Source organism: Astyanax mexicanus, chromosome 18 (genome assembly GCF_023375975.1).
Source record: "Astyanax mexicanus isolate ESR-SI-001 chromosome 18, AstMex3_surface, whole genome shotgun sequence".
In the NCBI taxonomy this organism is placed as follows: domain Eukaryota; kingdom Metazoa; phylum Chordata; class Actinopteri; order Characiformes; family Acestrorhamphidae; genus Astyanax; species Astyanax mexicanus.
The window spans coordinates 41,989,344-42,004,654 of NC_064425.1; the positions used below are offsets into that span (position 1 = coordinate 41,989,344).

The 15,311-nt window shown below is 45.5% G+C and overlaps 1 protein-coding gene across 1 annotated transcript; it reads right to left on the reverse strand.

Moving 5' to 3' along the window:
* Positions 1 to 1,567: 1,567 nt before the first annotated feature.
* LOC125782629 (uncharacterized) lies at positions 1,568 to 15,091 on the reverse strand. The gene is made up of 2 exons (XM_049467287.1): positions 14,114 to 15,091; positions 1,568 to 3,848 (listed from the first exon to the last, which is right to left on the reverse strand). The coding sequence occupies exon 2, from the start codon at positions 3,842 to 3,844 to the stop codon at positions 2,060 to 2,062; it is 1,785 nt and encodes a 594-aa protein (XP_049323244.1). The 5' UTR covers positions 3,845 to 3,848; positions 14,114 to 15,091; the 3' UTR covers positions 1,568 to 2,059.
* Between the last annotated feature and the right edge of the window lie 220 nt (positions 15,092 to 15,311).

The following is a 15,311-nucleotide window of genomic DNA, read 5'->3' on the forward strand; positions in this document are numbered from 1 at the left end:
CTTCAGGTGGACTTCACGGTGCAAGCAGGGCTTCGGTTCCAACGGCAAGCGGGAGCGATCGCTCCGGACAGCTGATTGATTCAGGATTCTCTTCGCGTCTGGGTCTGGTACGGCGAGCGATGTATAACGCTAAAGATGAGCGGTGAACTATAGGCAGCTCCGTAGCGCTAAGGTGGTTTCAATAGCTGGAAGCACCTAATTCTCTAATTCTGTTGATAATCGCTGGACTTGTGTTGGTCAGCGCGGATGCGCTGCAAGCGCAGCTCAAGCTAGATCTATGACTCAAAAACTTAAGAATCACTAAGCTGAATCTAAGAGAAAGTAAAACAAAAGAGAGAGTACAAAATTCTAACTAAAACTCTAAGTTAAAATTACTTCTAAGAAAAAAATTGAACTTAACTAAACCTAAAAAGCGCACGAACTCCGAACTGCGAACCACGAACTCCCCACTGAATGAACTAACATCCCCCTTTATTGGAAAACACGTTCCCTTCGTGACGTATTGGCCCTCACTTGTGATAGGTTTCCTAACTGCAAGTATAATCTCTAAAAACCCAATCAGCTCCAGGTAGGTGGAGTCTTGCCTGGACGACTCCCCCTTTTTTCTTTTATTAACTTAAACCTTAACATTCTTAAATGATCAGATTAAACAATTGCTTATTTAAAATATACTTTGACATAGAAAACCCACAATTTCCCCACATTCACCCACTGTTGCATAGCATTTTAGTGATATGAATAAACATCTCAGAACTGAAATCCTAACCAGACAATTAGATAATCATAGTTGATTTTGAGGTGTAAGAATGGAAAGAAATATAACACATGACCAGGGAATACACTAACTTCCACGCATCGGACTCTTAGAAAGGAAAGAAAGAAACTCGTTATGAACTTTAAACTTATTAATTCAAGATTTGGTTATTAACCTGATTAAAGTATTGTGGAAACATGCCCTGATAGCTTTTAAGTAATTATTTTAACCAGACTGCTAGTTTGTTGCCATCCGTATTCTTTTTGTAGTTAATGTTCATTCACGTCTTAAGAACACATTTTGTTTTTAATGTTTTAACATTTTTCAGCCTTAAATTTCCTTTTTGAAAAGGCAGACTCTCTTGTGTATTTGAAGAGATAAGAACTCTGGCCGTCGTAATTCACACCTCTCCCCCACTAAGGAATGCGGGTCTCATTGCTCTGGTTAACATAATTTCAGACCTCTTTAAATCAGAAATTCACTATACCTTTATACTTTCATACTTTGTTCTTTACTAAACAGGAAAATGTATCTATATAACCAAAGCAAAGGTTAAAATTACGCTGACTAGTTGCAATAGTTCAACCAATGACAAACAAGACATAATTCTTCAGCCTGGAACCTGTAGAAGAAAATGAAGGTAAACCTCAAAATTGTTCTCTTGATTAGAAAGTGTTTCATCACATTGCTTGATACCCTGCTTCTCACAATATTAGAATTAACCAACAGTTATTTAAGTTATTGTAAAAACATATACATATGTAATTTTTCGATCATAGCCTCGTGCTCCAAGAAAAGTTCCTTTCTTCTCCTGCGGGTGGCAGTATTGTCTTGTTAAATGGTCCACGGGTCCTGGGCCAGTAAAAGGGTCATGCTGTGTGCGTGAGTGTGTAAATTAGATGTGACTGTTTAAGAGGTGTGCTCCGAAGATAGCGGATCAGCAGGTGACATGTTAATCCCCAAAGTTTATGGGTCTTTGTTCAGATGCTTTTAGCGAGACAGATGTTTTCAGCAAATGGTCGTAAAAGTCGTTAAAGTGTTATCATTCAAGGTTGGGGGGAATCACCCTCTGCTCTCCAGTGGAATTTCTTAAGTGGATCTAAGAGTGTGATTTCACAATGAGACATCAAGCTATCTGCTACATATCCCCCCCCATCGGGTGATAATCAGCAGAGATCCAGGTTATCAGTCGATGAGATGACGTAGATAGCTGTGGACAAAAAGGTTACTGGGTATCTCAACTCTTACTGGTGGCATTTGCTGGTCAGTACACAACAGGCTGCATTAGCGTTATCCAAACCAGAGCTAAACCACTTCCCTTACTGCAGCTACCTGCATAGGTTCATCAGTTGCGTCCTCCTGAGTTTCCACTGACACTTCTTGACCCCCCCTTCTACGTCTCACAAATCTAACCACCTTACCCGACCATGAATCCATTTGTCTCTGTAGCTTCACGGTCTTCCTACGATAAAAACACGTTATACCAAAGGTTGCTACATACCCCAGACATACCAGCACAGCTAACAAGGTATCGGGCAATGACCAGGAGTATCTTACAGGTTGGACTGTCCATGTGGGACGTGCCTCGATCTCTTTTAAGACATTATTGATGGGGGTCAAATCGATAGACTGGGGACCCTCATACTGTATCCGACCAAGGGTGTCAGGGCTGAGTTCTAAGGAGTGGGTAGTAAAGAAATCAGACACCTCAATTTCACTCTCATATTGATCAGGTACTAAGTGGTACAGGGACCATTCCCCAACATGCAGAGTAGCCCCAGGTGGTACGTCTACCCAAAATGTTTGTTCCGGAAGGGGAATACGTTCATCGATATCATGCTGGTCATAGGACAACACCGCTTCCCGTGCCGCAGTATTTACCAACCACCGGCTCCCTACGATTTCAACCTGAGTCTCGACCTGTTGGTACCTATGAGTGACAGTGGCAGGACACTGGTCCTTAGTGAGCATGGGCTTAAGGCCACAAAGATTGCCGGCACCCTCTCGAGTGAACGGTTTACTGGGACAGAGATAGTGTATATCCTTGGACAGGGTACACATGCGCAAATTTGGGGCCAGATAAAGTCCAGGATTGATGTCTTGGTAAGCTACCAAGGTCGGAGTCTGAATTTTGATGTGTGCTTCTTTTTGCCAAAACCCAACATTTACCACTTCTTTTAAGCGATAAATGTTTTCCGCAGCTATTATAGGTAAGTTGACCAGAAAAGCTACTTCTCTATTTTCTGGATTGACATAAAGAGGTACTGCACTTCCGAGTGTATAGGCTAAATGTGCTTGGAGATCAGTAACTTCCTCTCGGGTAGCCCGACTGAGGATTTCCTGTACCAGGGTTAAAGGCACCAGATAAGCTGGTATCTTGCCCATAGCTAGACTGTCTACTGAGGATCCCACTTCCTGTAGCATGTCATTCAAAAGCATGTTAATCACTTGGATGTGAGCCATATCTGTCTGGATTGCCCGGGTCAGGGAGGTGATCGTTTGCAGAGTTTTGTTTAAAGCTACCGTGTGGGTATTGAGGACCACAATGGTACCCTGTAAAGTTTGTCCAATTGCTTGTAGCTGTCTCTGTTGGGTGTCTATTTGGTCCTTGATGTGTGGTAGTTCTGCCTGTAGTTCCCCTACATTACGGCGGACCGTGGCTAGGCCCACGGCATTAACAGCGGATGTGCCGACGCCAAGGAGTGAGCCTACAGCGGCGGCAGCAGTTAATAAACCTGCAAGAAACCGTTTGGATCTCTTTTGAGCCCCATTCAGTTCAGACTGTGTGACCGCAAATTTTTGCAGCTGTTGTAGCATGTGGGTGGTGTCTCGTTCGGCATGGCTTACTGCCTCTCGTACCCACCAATGCCCAGCCCACCCCACTTGGCGGGACCAATCAGGGAAGTTCTTTTTACATACTTCCTCCGGGTTCAGTCGTACAAACACCCTTTGGGTATGTAACCGGCAGTTTGTGATTAGTAGTCCCGAATTATCCCTAAGAACTACTCCTGAGGTAGGTCCGGGGGAGATCACATCAGGGGCCGCGACGATCGTCCCCAGCACGAGCGTCAGGAGCAGGAGAGTCCTCATCTTCCTAACGAGACAAATATACATGATTAACCTGGGTGTACTAGTGTGAACCACCAATGAAGTAGAATCTAACAGATAAGTGGCTAACAATCAGTGATATCCTATTCCCAGGCACAAAATGATGGTTCTGTTGGCTGGCTCGATCGGCAGATGTGTAATGGTACTTGGATTGAAATTGCAAACAACAGACTACTGTATATGGATCAAAGATCAATGTATTCCTAAATTTTAAAAATGAAGTTATTAGTTTAGTTGCCAGTTGTACAGCTAGGAGTTGCTAAACACCTAGGGGTCTAGCAGGGGTTTTGTCCACCTGATTAGACTCTAATCAAGGCATTGGCGGCCCCGACTTGTCCCATAGGGCTTTGGTGTGGCTTAATTTGGTTGCGGTGTACCCACTTGCGGGTTGGCTCCTTAGAACCTTGGCTGATCTGGATCTGGTACACCACCGGGGACAATTTGTCCGTGATTGTGTGGGGTCCAGTCCAGCGAGGCATGAGTTTGCGAGCCAGCCTACCCGTATTCGATTGGGGTTTCTCGACAGGTTGAGCGAAAATGTAGTACCACACCTTATCTCCCACCTGAAGCTCGTCATAGGACGCCTTCTGATCATAGTAGGCCTTCCGACCCTGGGCACTTCGTGCCATGTGCTGTTGGGCAAAAGCAAAAGTGGATTTTAGGTGTTTCTGCAAATCGTCTATGTACTGCTGTGTTGTGTAGGCAACTGAGGTATCTGTTCCACCTGGCTGATATAACAGATGTAGCGGAAGTGTCATCTGTCTGCCTGTCATCACCTCGAATGGAGAGACGCCGGTGGAATCGTGAGGAGTTGCCCTAATGGCCATGAGTACCAACGGCAATTTCACATCCCAGTCGCGGTGATGCGTGGCCACAAATTTCTTGAGGATGCTGACCACTGTGCGGTTAGCCCGTTCGACCTGACCAGAGGACTGGGGGTGGTAGCTCACGTGCAACTTGGCTTTTACACCGAGGACGTGCCACATTTGTTGCATGACTTCTGCCGTGAAATGAGTACCTCGATCTGAGTCAACCCTACAAGGAAGACCAAACCGGGTGAAGATATGATTAACCAGGAGACACGCTGTGGTTATAGCGGTGTCATTGGCGGCTGGAAGACACTCCACCCACTTGGTGAATGCACATGTGACTGTGAGGAAATATTTGTTCCCTCGAGCAGACTTTGTGAGCGGGCCCACCCAATCCATTTGCAGATCCGACCACGGGAAGGTTAACCCCTTTCTCTGTAAGGGAGCCCTGTGCAGAGGATTCGCCGGCTGGAACTGGCAGCACACCAAGCATCCTTTAATGTAACTAGCTACATGCTCCCGCATTCGTGGCCAAAAGGCCACCTGTTTGAGTGTCCTATAGGTTTCCTTGATCCCTTTGTGACCTGCTGATGGAGAGTCATGGGCGTGCCCCAACATTACCCCCCTGTGGCACGGAGGCACCACGAACGCAGGAGAAGTGTGGGTCTCAGTGACATGAACAAGCAAGCCCTTGACCACCTTCAAGAATGCACGGTTGTCCAAGAGTTGTTTAAGCGGAATTGATGCCTCCAGCATTTGGCTGGTTATGGGATTGTTGGTGGGATCAAGCAAGAAAGCCTTAATAGATTTGATGTCGGGGTCTGCGTCTTGTAGCGTGATCAAATCAGCATCTGTGATTTCTGGATCAATGGAGACCGCAGCGCAGGGTGGGATTTCTGTTGTTGAGGTTTGTTTAGCTTGTGCTCTAGTCACGGCTAAAACAGTGGGGTTGGGTTGGGTTGGGTATTTCAACGGGTCAAAGACCCATGAAACTCCTTCCAAGGCACCTCTTTTGGCCAGTGAATCAGCTTGGTCATTGTATGTCTTGTCTGTTCCTGGGACACGTGAGTGTCCCCTCACCTTTTTCCAGTAGACAAGCATGTCGTGTCGAACTACCAGGTAGTCCGCGGCTGTGAACAGCTCTGTGTGTTTGACTGCTTTCCTGCCAGATGTGAGAAAACCTTTGGTTTTCCAGATTGGCAAGTGACATGTGAAACTTAGACGTGCGTAGTTGGAATCTGTACAGATTAACAGGGTTTTTACCCCCTGGTCGATAGCAAGTTGAATTGTGATGAGTATGGCAGCGATTTCGGCATACTGAGAAGTTTGTGATCCTAGTTTGAACTGTTGTGGTTCGCAAGGGTTGTCATCAAGCCAGACGATTCCTGCACCGGCTTTGAGGCCTTCTTGGTCATGTCGGAAAGAGCATCCATCTACGTAGACCGTGGGAATGTTTTCACACTCCTTGGGGTCAAAGTAACGATGGTTTGTGGGTTTTTGGGAGGCGAGATTGGGAATGGGCGTTGATGTGGCCGGTATGTCAGTTTCACATCGCTGACATGCCGCCAGATCAGTGCCTAGAGGTAATCTCAAGTTTTGCGCATAGCGCACCTCAACCTCAAAACTTTGTAGTGCCATTAACCAGGAGGCGACTCGTGCGTTGGTGACCACACCTTCTCGAATGCGCTGGCTGTTGAGAAAGACCACTGGCTGGTGGTTTGTTTCTACAATGATCTTTTGTCCCCCAAGGTAGTTGGAGAAGTGTTTCACTGCCCAGACCGTGGCCAGAAGTGCTTTCTCACAGTCAGAGTATTTGAGTTCTGGAGCCATCAAAGCTTTGCTTGCATAAGCTACCACTCTCTTGTCTCGATCGTGTACCTGGTATAGACCAGCACTCACACAGTGTTCGGAAAACCCAACTTGAAGGTAGAATTCTTTGCTGTGGTCCGGATAGGTTAAACAGGGTGCCGATGCCAGTTTGTCTTTGAGGGTTTGCATGGCTTGCGCCTGGGCCTCACCCCAAATGAAGGGTACATCCTGCTTTAACAGCTGGTACAGTGGCTTGGCCAGTTCCGCAAAGTTTTCAATGAACTGGCGGGAGTAGTTGCATACCCCCAAGAAGCTGCGAAGGGCGTGGATGGTTTTTGGTTCCGCGATATCCACGATGCCTTGGGCACGACATGGTTGCGGGAGAACACCATCTGGACCGACCAAAAGGCCCACATAATTGACCTTAGTTTTGCACCACTGACATTTGGCTAGGGATATTTTCGCACCTGCTTTTGTGAGCTGATCTAGCACATGATCAATCTCTTCCAAGTGGGCATCGAGAGAGTTGTTCCGGATAAGAACATCGTCAACATAAATCAAGGTTCCTCGTTCTCTTGCATCAGGACAAGCTTTGTTGAGAAAGATGTTGAATTCAGCTGGTGAATTGGAATATCCGAATGGGCAGCGGGTGAATGTAAATTGACGGCCGGCGAATGTGAATGCCAGTTTGTGTTGGTCTTCCACATGGACCGGAATGGTCCAGAACCCCGATGCCACATCTAAGGTTGAAAAATATTTGGCATCTCTGACCCTAGGGAGTTCTTGCTCCAATTGGGTCATGGGCCATCTAGAAAGAGGGACCTGGTCATTTAGGCGGCGATAGTCAATAGTCAGACGCCATTTGCCATTGGGCTTCAACACCGGCCAAAGTGGCGCAGAGTAGGTGCTGTTGCATGGTCGGATTATTCCTTTGTCTAAGAGATCATCTATGATCTCTTGCACCGGCCCGTATGATGCAAGTGGAATCTTGTATTGGCGAACGTAAGCAGGAGCAGCGTCGGGATGCGTCGGAATACGAATCATATGGATGTGGGTCAATCCACAATCCATAGAATCTTGAGAGAAAGACGCGCGATACTTAGTCAGCACTGTTCTGAGCTTTACACGCTCTTCGTCTGATTGCAATGCATCCGCATCTAACAGCATTTGCTGTAGTTGCTTCTCAAACTCTGTTTGAGTTGAAGGAAAACTGTCGGCCTCCTCCTTCTGCTTCACCAGGACTGTGTTAGTGCCAGGTGATGGGACAGAATCGAGACTAAGGACAGTGACTGTATCCAAGACCATTTGGTCCCTGTGGGTCAGATCAATGCGGTACAACGCATCTTCATTGGTCTCCAAGACAGGAAAAATAGCAATTGCCCCAGACGGTCGGGTGTATAATGTCTTGGACTCTTGCTTTGGGAGCAACTGCTGAGGAATCGGACCGATGACTGGAAGCCGCAGTTCAAAGTCATGAAATTTGGTGCTAACCAGCCAACCCAGTTCTGTGAGTTGGGGAATCACTATGTCCTGGGTTGTACAATTTTGAACGAACAAGTAGACTGACCTAGCACGTAACTCCACAAGAGGTGTGGCTTCCACGGTCAGACCAAGATCAAAGAATCGATGTGAGGGTTGGAACAGTGCATGGGGGTGACATAGTTGTTGTCCAGGTAGGATGGTCAGGTAGAGGCCGATATTTTTGGTATTTGCCGGTAGGGTGATGGCTTGGTTGTTTGCCACCTGACAAACTTCAGGTATGGTCTGACCCGAGTGCAGATACTCTGGCTCAGGGGAAGAGCCATCTGCCTGAGTGTTTGTGAGGGACCAAAGGATGTTATTGATGGTGTCTACCTGAACATCCAACCTGACCAACACGTCACCGCCCACATAGATGGAGTGAGGTAAGTCTGGGACCACAAGGAAAAGCTGGGTGAACTCTTTCTTGTTCCAACGGACAGTCAAAGAACAAGTGCCGACTGCCGGCAAGGTGGGTTGAGGAACGGGCCCAAGCGGAAAAGCTCCCTGGGATTGAATGAAATGAAAGCTAGCATGGGTTGCCGATAATGAGTTTACTAAGTCTTGGCTGACTGCGGATTTGTCCGACCACAGGGCGATGACCACGTCATCCACCTGGAAGTCGTCCAATGTGACCCCCTTCTCCACTCTGGGACAATATTCCCCAAGATTTTCAGATGGGACCATGGTACACAAGAAGGTGTCACGTTGTTCCAAGACTGAGCTTGGAGGCCAAGAAGGATTTGTACACTGTGAAACGGCGGCTGTAGGCCCTTCCTCAATCTCCATAGGAACCACGGGGTCGATCAGTTCCTTGCATGGTTGGAAATGTCCACAAAGACGGTAGCACTGGATCTCCTCCTCACGAGAGGGAAGAACAGGAAGGGGTTGCCGAACCTGCGCCCAGATCTTAAGACCTTGAAAGTCGATAAGGGGCTCGAACCGATTAAGAAGATCTTTTCCTGCGAGGAATGGGATGGACTCCAAGGGAGACACATGAATTGGATGAACAACAGTCACGGGCCCAATCGTAAGTTGAATTAGGGCCATCGAATGTATGGTGATGCCCGTGTGTGAGTAGGGCTGGATATTGAGAGAACAGTTACTCAGCTGTATCTCCCTATTCCGTCGCCGAGCGGATGCCCGCACTCGGTTAAAAAGGGACATGGACATCAGTGTGATGTCTGATGCCGTGTCAAGAAGAGCATCTTGCACAAATTCATCCTCCAAAGTAGTAGCAAGATAGAATTTTCTGGCCACCCCCCTTTCGCTCAGATGGCCCAAGAACTGTCGGAAAGGAAGCTCCCCCCGAATTAGAAATGGGTCTTCTTCCTTGAGAGAGTGGTCAGTGTCTAGTTCCACAACTAGGACTGCACTAGGTGCAGTGTCTTGGGCATGCTCCCAAGTAGCTCGTTTGGGGTCTTTTTCATGGGGAGCAGTGCTCGACTGCTCCTGGATGTTGCGCCCTTGGTTGAGGTTACCCCTTTTCTCCTTGCGCATTTGGTTAACCCATTGCAGGATTAACTCAAGATCCCCTGCCTCCAGGCCGTTAAGGGTTTTGTCAAGTGATGATTTAGGGCTTTTTGCAGTCTGGTTTGGTCCAGAGTGCCTGTTATTCCCATGATGGTGTGGCCTGCCACCACGTTGATGGTGGGAGGCTCGACCTCGATGGGGTCTGCCCTGGCCGCGATTCACCTTATAAGTAGGTGAGCGACGTCGCTGTGGATCGACCTGCTGACTTTGGGCTGGTTCTTGTCTATAGGGTCTGGACCCGTGAGTCTTATCTGTTCCCTGGAAGCTGTGCTTCCCCTCTAGTTCCATACAAGGGTTACTGGCTACTGCAAGGACCTCGGAATCGGTTTTTTTACCCAAACTTTGCTGAACTTTTGCAAAACCTCTAAGAGCTAGATCTCTTAGCTGCCGACTAGTCAGGGTGCGGGGACAAGCCGAGACACCTAAATGGTGGCTGGTTGAAGGATGGAGGTTCTGGACAAACAGGACCTTGAAATTTTCGTCCTCCTCCATCTCTGGTTCATTCTTGAAGCCAAAGTAAGCGCGCCTGAGGCGATAGTAGTACTGTTCGGGACCCTCCTGCCTGTTCTGCCTCACCGTGAATGCAGCGGAGAGGCCTAACTGGGTTGAGAAGCTAGAGAATTCTGCCTCCAATGCTTGGCAGAGAGCCCTATAGTTCCCCCTTACGTGTGGTGGTTGGCGTTCAATGAAACTGCTAACGTCGCGGCTGGATGTTATTTTAATGAGATAGATTCTGTCGTCTATGGTGGCCAGAGGGAAGCGCCGTAGATAGTAATCAATGTCATTTAGATAAAGGTGGATATCATTAGGGCAGCCAGGCTTAGGTTCAAACCGGCTGATATTGCGAGCAACTTTATCCAAATCTCTATCTGAGGGTGTTATGGGCCTGGCCATATCTGCATTTGTTTGGGGTCGTCGGGTGTGTTCAGATTCGTCCCAGCCAAACAGGGTCCGGTTCACCTTTTTGGGGCCAGCCGGTTCCGGTTTGACTCTGATGGGTGATCGAGGAGCTTCAGCTCCTCCCTGGTAACCCATGGAAGTTACGGGCGTAGGAGTATGTACCTCCGTCTTAAAGAGATGTGGGGTCGCTGGTCTACCCTTTGTTGGGCTTACCTTTGGCCCCCGGGAATATGTCTCATCCCGTTCTAATTTGAACTCTGCCAACTGCGTTTCTGCATCCCTTTTTTCTATACGAGCTAATCTTAAAGCACTCATAGCCTGTGTTAGTTCAGCCTCGAGTTCGGTCTGCTGCTCCTGGGCTTCCTCCAGCTTACCTCGTGACTGGATGGCAAGCTTTGTGGCTGTTGCGGCCTCTTCCTGCAGTGACTTTACTTTATGTTCAAGGGCTTCTTGTTGGGATTGTATCTCTGAACCAGTATTATGCCATTGCGCCAATTCGTCCCTGAGTTTTTGGTTAGTTTGCTGGAGAGCTGTACAGTGGTTAGTAGCATGTTGCTCTCTCTCTTGTGAGAGTTGGAGTTGTCTCCAGAGTATGAGGGACATTTTGTATACGGTGTCTATTTGTTCTTTTATTTTAAGGGATTTAGTTAGGTGGTCGTCCACACAGCTAGTCATCAAACTCTGAAGGTGGGCATCATCTGCCTGTTGCACGCCTTCAGCATAGTCTGGAATGCGGCAGCTTACTAAATCAAGAAGAGTGGCTTCTACTTGGTCCACCGACTCAGCCTCGCTGAGGAGCGGGGACCCTGCCTCTCTTGGAGAACTCATTTTGACTTGACGAGGGTCAAGCGATGCGAGCTGTATTGGAAGCCAGTCCCGGATGGGTGACTTAGCACTGCTGCTGAGATTGGAGAGATTGATGCTAGGGTAACAAACCTTGATGCGTAGTCCCTAGTGAATCTAATAAGCCCAAAAGTGTAGTTTTTTTTTTTTTTTTTTTCAATGGATAGTTATTATTTTAATTTTATTTGGGTGACCTTGGATAGGTATAAGTTTTAATAGTTTGCATGAAAATTGTCAAATACCTATTAGTAATTAATTAATTTATTAACTAGATGGTAACTGACAAGGTTTGAATGACTGTGGATGAATTAAAGATAGCACTGCTGTCACCAAACACCACAGTCAACTCCTGTCAAAAACCAGCATAGAGCGGATGTATGTATGTCTATGAGGCTTTGATTTATTTAGAAATTCAACAAAGTGACTCAGACAGAGTCTAAGCTACCTTCAGTATTAGCGAGCAGAATTTTTTTTTTTTTTTTTTTTTTTTTTTTTTTTTTTTTTTTTTAATTAATTTATTTATTTATTTATTTATTTTTTTTTTATGGCCAAATAGGATAAGGATTATATGCCTGTATTTAGAATAACAAGAAGAAGTGGATAATATGTTTGACAAAACAAAATAATGAATGGCTACTATGGATTACCTAAATAACAGGTATTTATAGCAACCAATGATTATAACTTGAATGTTTAAAAATACTGGATATTATGGTTAGCTCAAATGAATATATTTAATGTAAGCAATGTGAGTAGAACAGCTGACAAGCAAGTTAGCTTTGAGAGTTGACACTATGTTTGAAGTAGGATGGCTACATAGAACAAAATATTGAATTATTACAATTGAGTTATCTAAATGTATCTATTTGAAGTGAATTCTAATTTGAATATATACTTACTAGTAATTAAGAATGGAAATGGCACTTACTAGTATTAATAATAACTAGGACGATACAACATTTAAAATATAACAGTAACCAAGCAAAGAAAGCAGGGGAAGAGGATATCTCGATTAAGGTATGTCAAAACTCATATGAAGCCAACACCAACCACACGTAAACACAGTTTACTACAAGAATTTCCCAAAATAGCGTATAAATGAACTGCAACCCCCTTTAACCTGAGTATTCACCCAAACGACCAGAAGAGGGCAGTGTAGATATAGCTTTACCCCTAGAGGCACGAAAAGGTAAGACAGCCTTGAGGCAAGATGTAGCTGATACAGTTGACCACGAGATGGCGACTAGAGGCCACTGGTGGGGAAGGCTCCGCCTACCGGTGACACAACTGAGTCCCGCCCCCTTGAGTGGGAGGACAAACCTCAGCTCCTGAGAGCTCAGTTGCTTTCAAGCTTTGTGGGGAACACAACGGTCTTGCTGACCTTAACACAGAGACACAGAGAGGAACACAGCACGCAGGAATTTACTTCACACAGTCTGAGTCAAGCGGGGCTTCCGCTGAGGGCGTGATCCTCGCCCGTCGCGTTTTCGCGACTGTAAACCTCTCTACCACCTAAAAGGATAGCGTTACGCCGCGGTTTGCAAAGCCGCGGGGCACACGAGAGGGTCCCAGTACGACCGGGGTGCGGAAATCCGCGCACACGGGCCGTTTAAACTGGGAAGCGGGTTTACTGCACTGGAAATCCGCAGCTACAGCAACCTCGCTGAGGCCTTTACAAATAGCGCTGATATAATTCACGTGATAATAGTTGTCGGCTGAGCCTGTTTAGATACCCCGGGTAAATGTAAAGCACCAATAACAGTGATAATGAAAGCAGACGCACAGCGGCGTCTACAATACACACACGCGCTCACACTGATCAGCTCTTTGGCGAGTAATATGAGGCGTTTCACAAGTGATTACCAATGCTCTTTAAAACACATACACATAAAGGAGTTGGATATATATATAGATGTATATAGATGTGCGCGCACACAGACAGAGAAGTGACCCGGTTAGCTTTCGCCAGCCCGCTGGCGTTTTACTAACGCGGAGCGTAAGGTAGATATTTAATAAACACAACACACCAATACGTTTCTTAACTCCGTGCTTTCTCCCGTAGATCAGAGATGTGACGTTGGCCCCACGTTGGGCGCCAAATATGTAGTGGTTACGAGGGATACCGAACTATTTACCTGATATCAATATTAATTTTAATATTAATATTAAAGGTTAATAGGGCGCCAGTAGCGGCTAGCTACAAAATTTATATTTAACCTCAGGGTGAGTTCTTGTCGGTTTCAGAAAGTCTTTGAACCACGGGAGGAACACATTTAAGTCAAGAATTGGCTAAACAAGTAATGTTTATTTAGAATAAAAGTAATACATGGATATATGCAGAATTAGATAAGGGGCATAATTCAAACAACAATTTGAGAGTGAAATTCAAGCACGCTGATGATAACAGTCTTACAACCAAACCTTCTCATCGCATATATGAATAACTCAAAACACTTTAGACCCAAACAACAGAAATGTATAAGTAGATAAAAATAAACAAATCAATACCCAGTTTAATATACCAAAGGGGAAGTAATTATGATAACCCACTAGGAGATAAACCTAAATATGAATAACTAAACCCACTATAAGAATATTAGGAGATTAAACAAGATTATAAGTGATTATATACTGCTATAAACGAACTAACTACTAAAGAAGCAAAACGCTCTAAATCCAAGCTAATTGAGTTAAACTAGATTACATTAGAACTATGGAGCTGACAGAGATCCCACCATCTCTCAACCGGGAATAACTATAACTGAAAACTTAGCAAGACTCAACCTAACCAGACCAACAGAACGCCACCAGAGAATTAGAGATTTAACCAGCGCCTCACTTTGCGTTGACCGGCCTCGGGCAACCGGTGTCGTCTCTGCCGCGAAGGGAACCGTTGGTGTCGACCGCCAGGAAGGGTAGCTCGATCCAAGTGGCCGAAGCGGGTTCTTCAGGTGGACTTCACGGTGCAAGCAGGGCTTCGGTTCCAACGGCAAGCGGGAGCGATCGCTCCGGACAGCTGATTGATTCAGGATTCTCTTCGCGTCTGGGTCTGGTACGGCGAGCGATGTATAACGCTAAAGATGAGCGGTGAACTATAGGCAGCTCCGTAGCGCTAAGGTGGTTTCAATAGCTGGAAGCACCTAATTCTCTAATTCTGTTGATAATCGCTGGACTTGTGTTGGTCAGCGCGGATGCGCTGCAAGCGCAGCTCAAGCTAGATCTATGACTCAAAAACTTAAGAATCACTAAGCTGAATCTAAGAGAAAGTAAAACAAAAGAGAGAGTACAAAATTCTAACTAAAACTCTAAGTTAAAATTACTTCTAAGAAAAAAATTGAACTTAACTAAACCTAAAAAGCGCACGAACTCCGAACTGCGAACCACGAACTCCCCACTGAATGAACTAACATCCCCCTTTATTGGAAAACACGTTCCCTTCGTGACGTATTGGCCCTCACTTGTGATAGGTTTCCTAACTGCAAGTATAATCTCTAAAAACCCAATCAGCTCCAGGTAGGTGGAGTCTTGCCTGGACGACTCCCCCTTTTTTCTTTTATTAACTTAAACCTTAACATTCTTAAATGATCAGATTAAACAATTGCTTATTTAAAATATACTTTGACATAGAAAACCCACAATTTCCCCACATTCACCCACTGTTGCATAGCATTTTAGTGATATGAATAAACATCTCAGAACTGAAATCCTAACCAGACAATTAGATAATCATAGTTGATTTTGAGGTGTAAGAATGGAAAGAAATATAACACATGACCAGGGAATACACTAACTTCCACGCATCGGACTCTTAGAAAGGAAAGAAAGAAACTCGTTATGAACTTTAAACTTATTAATTCAAGATTTGGTTATTAACCTGATTAAAGTATTGTGGAAACATGCCCTGATAGCTTTTAAGTAATTATTTTAACCAGACTGCTAGTTTGTTGCCATCCGTATTCTTTTTGTAGTTAATGTTCATTCACGTCTTAAGAACACATTTTGTTTTTAATGTTTTAACATTTTTCAGCCTTAAATTT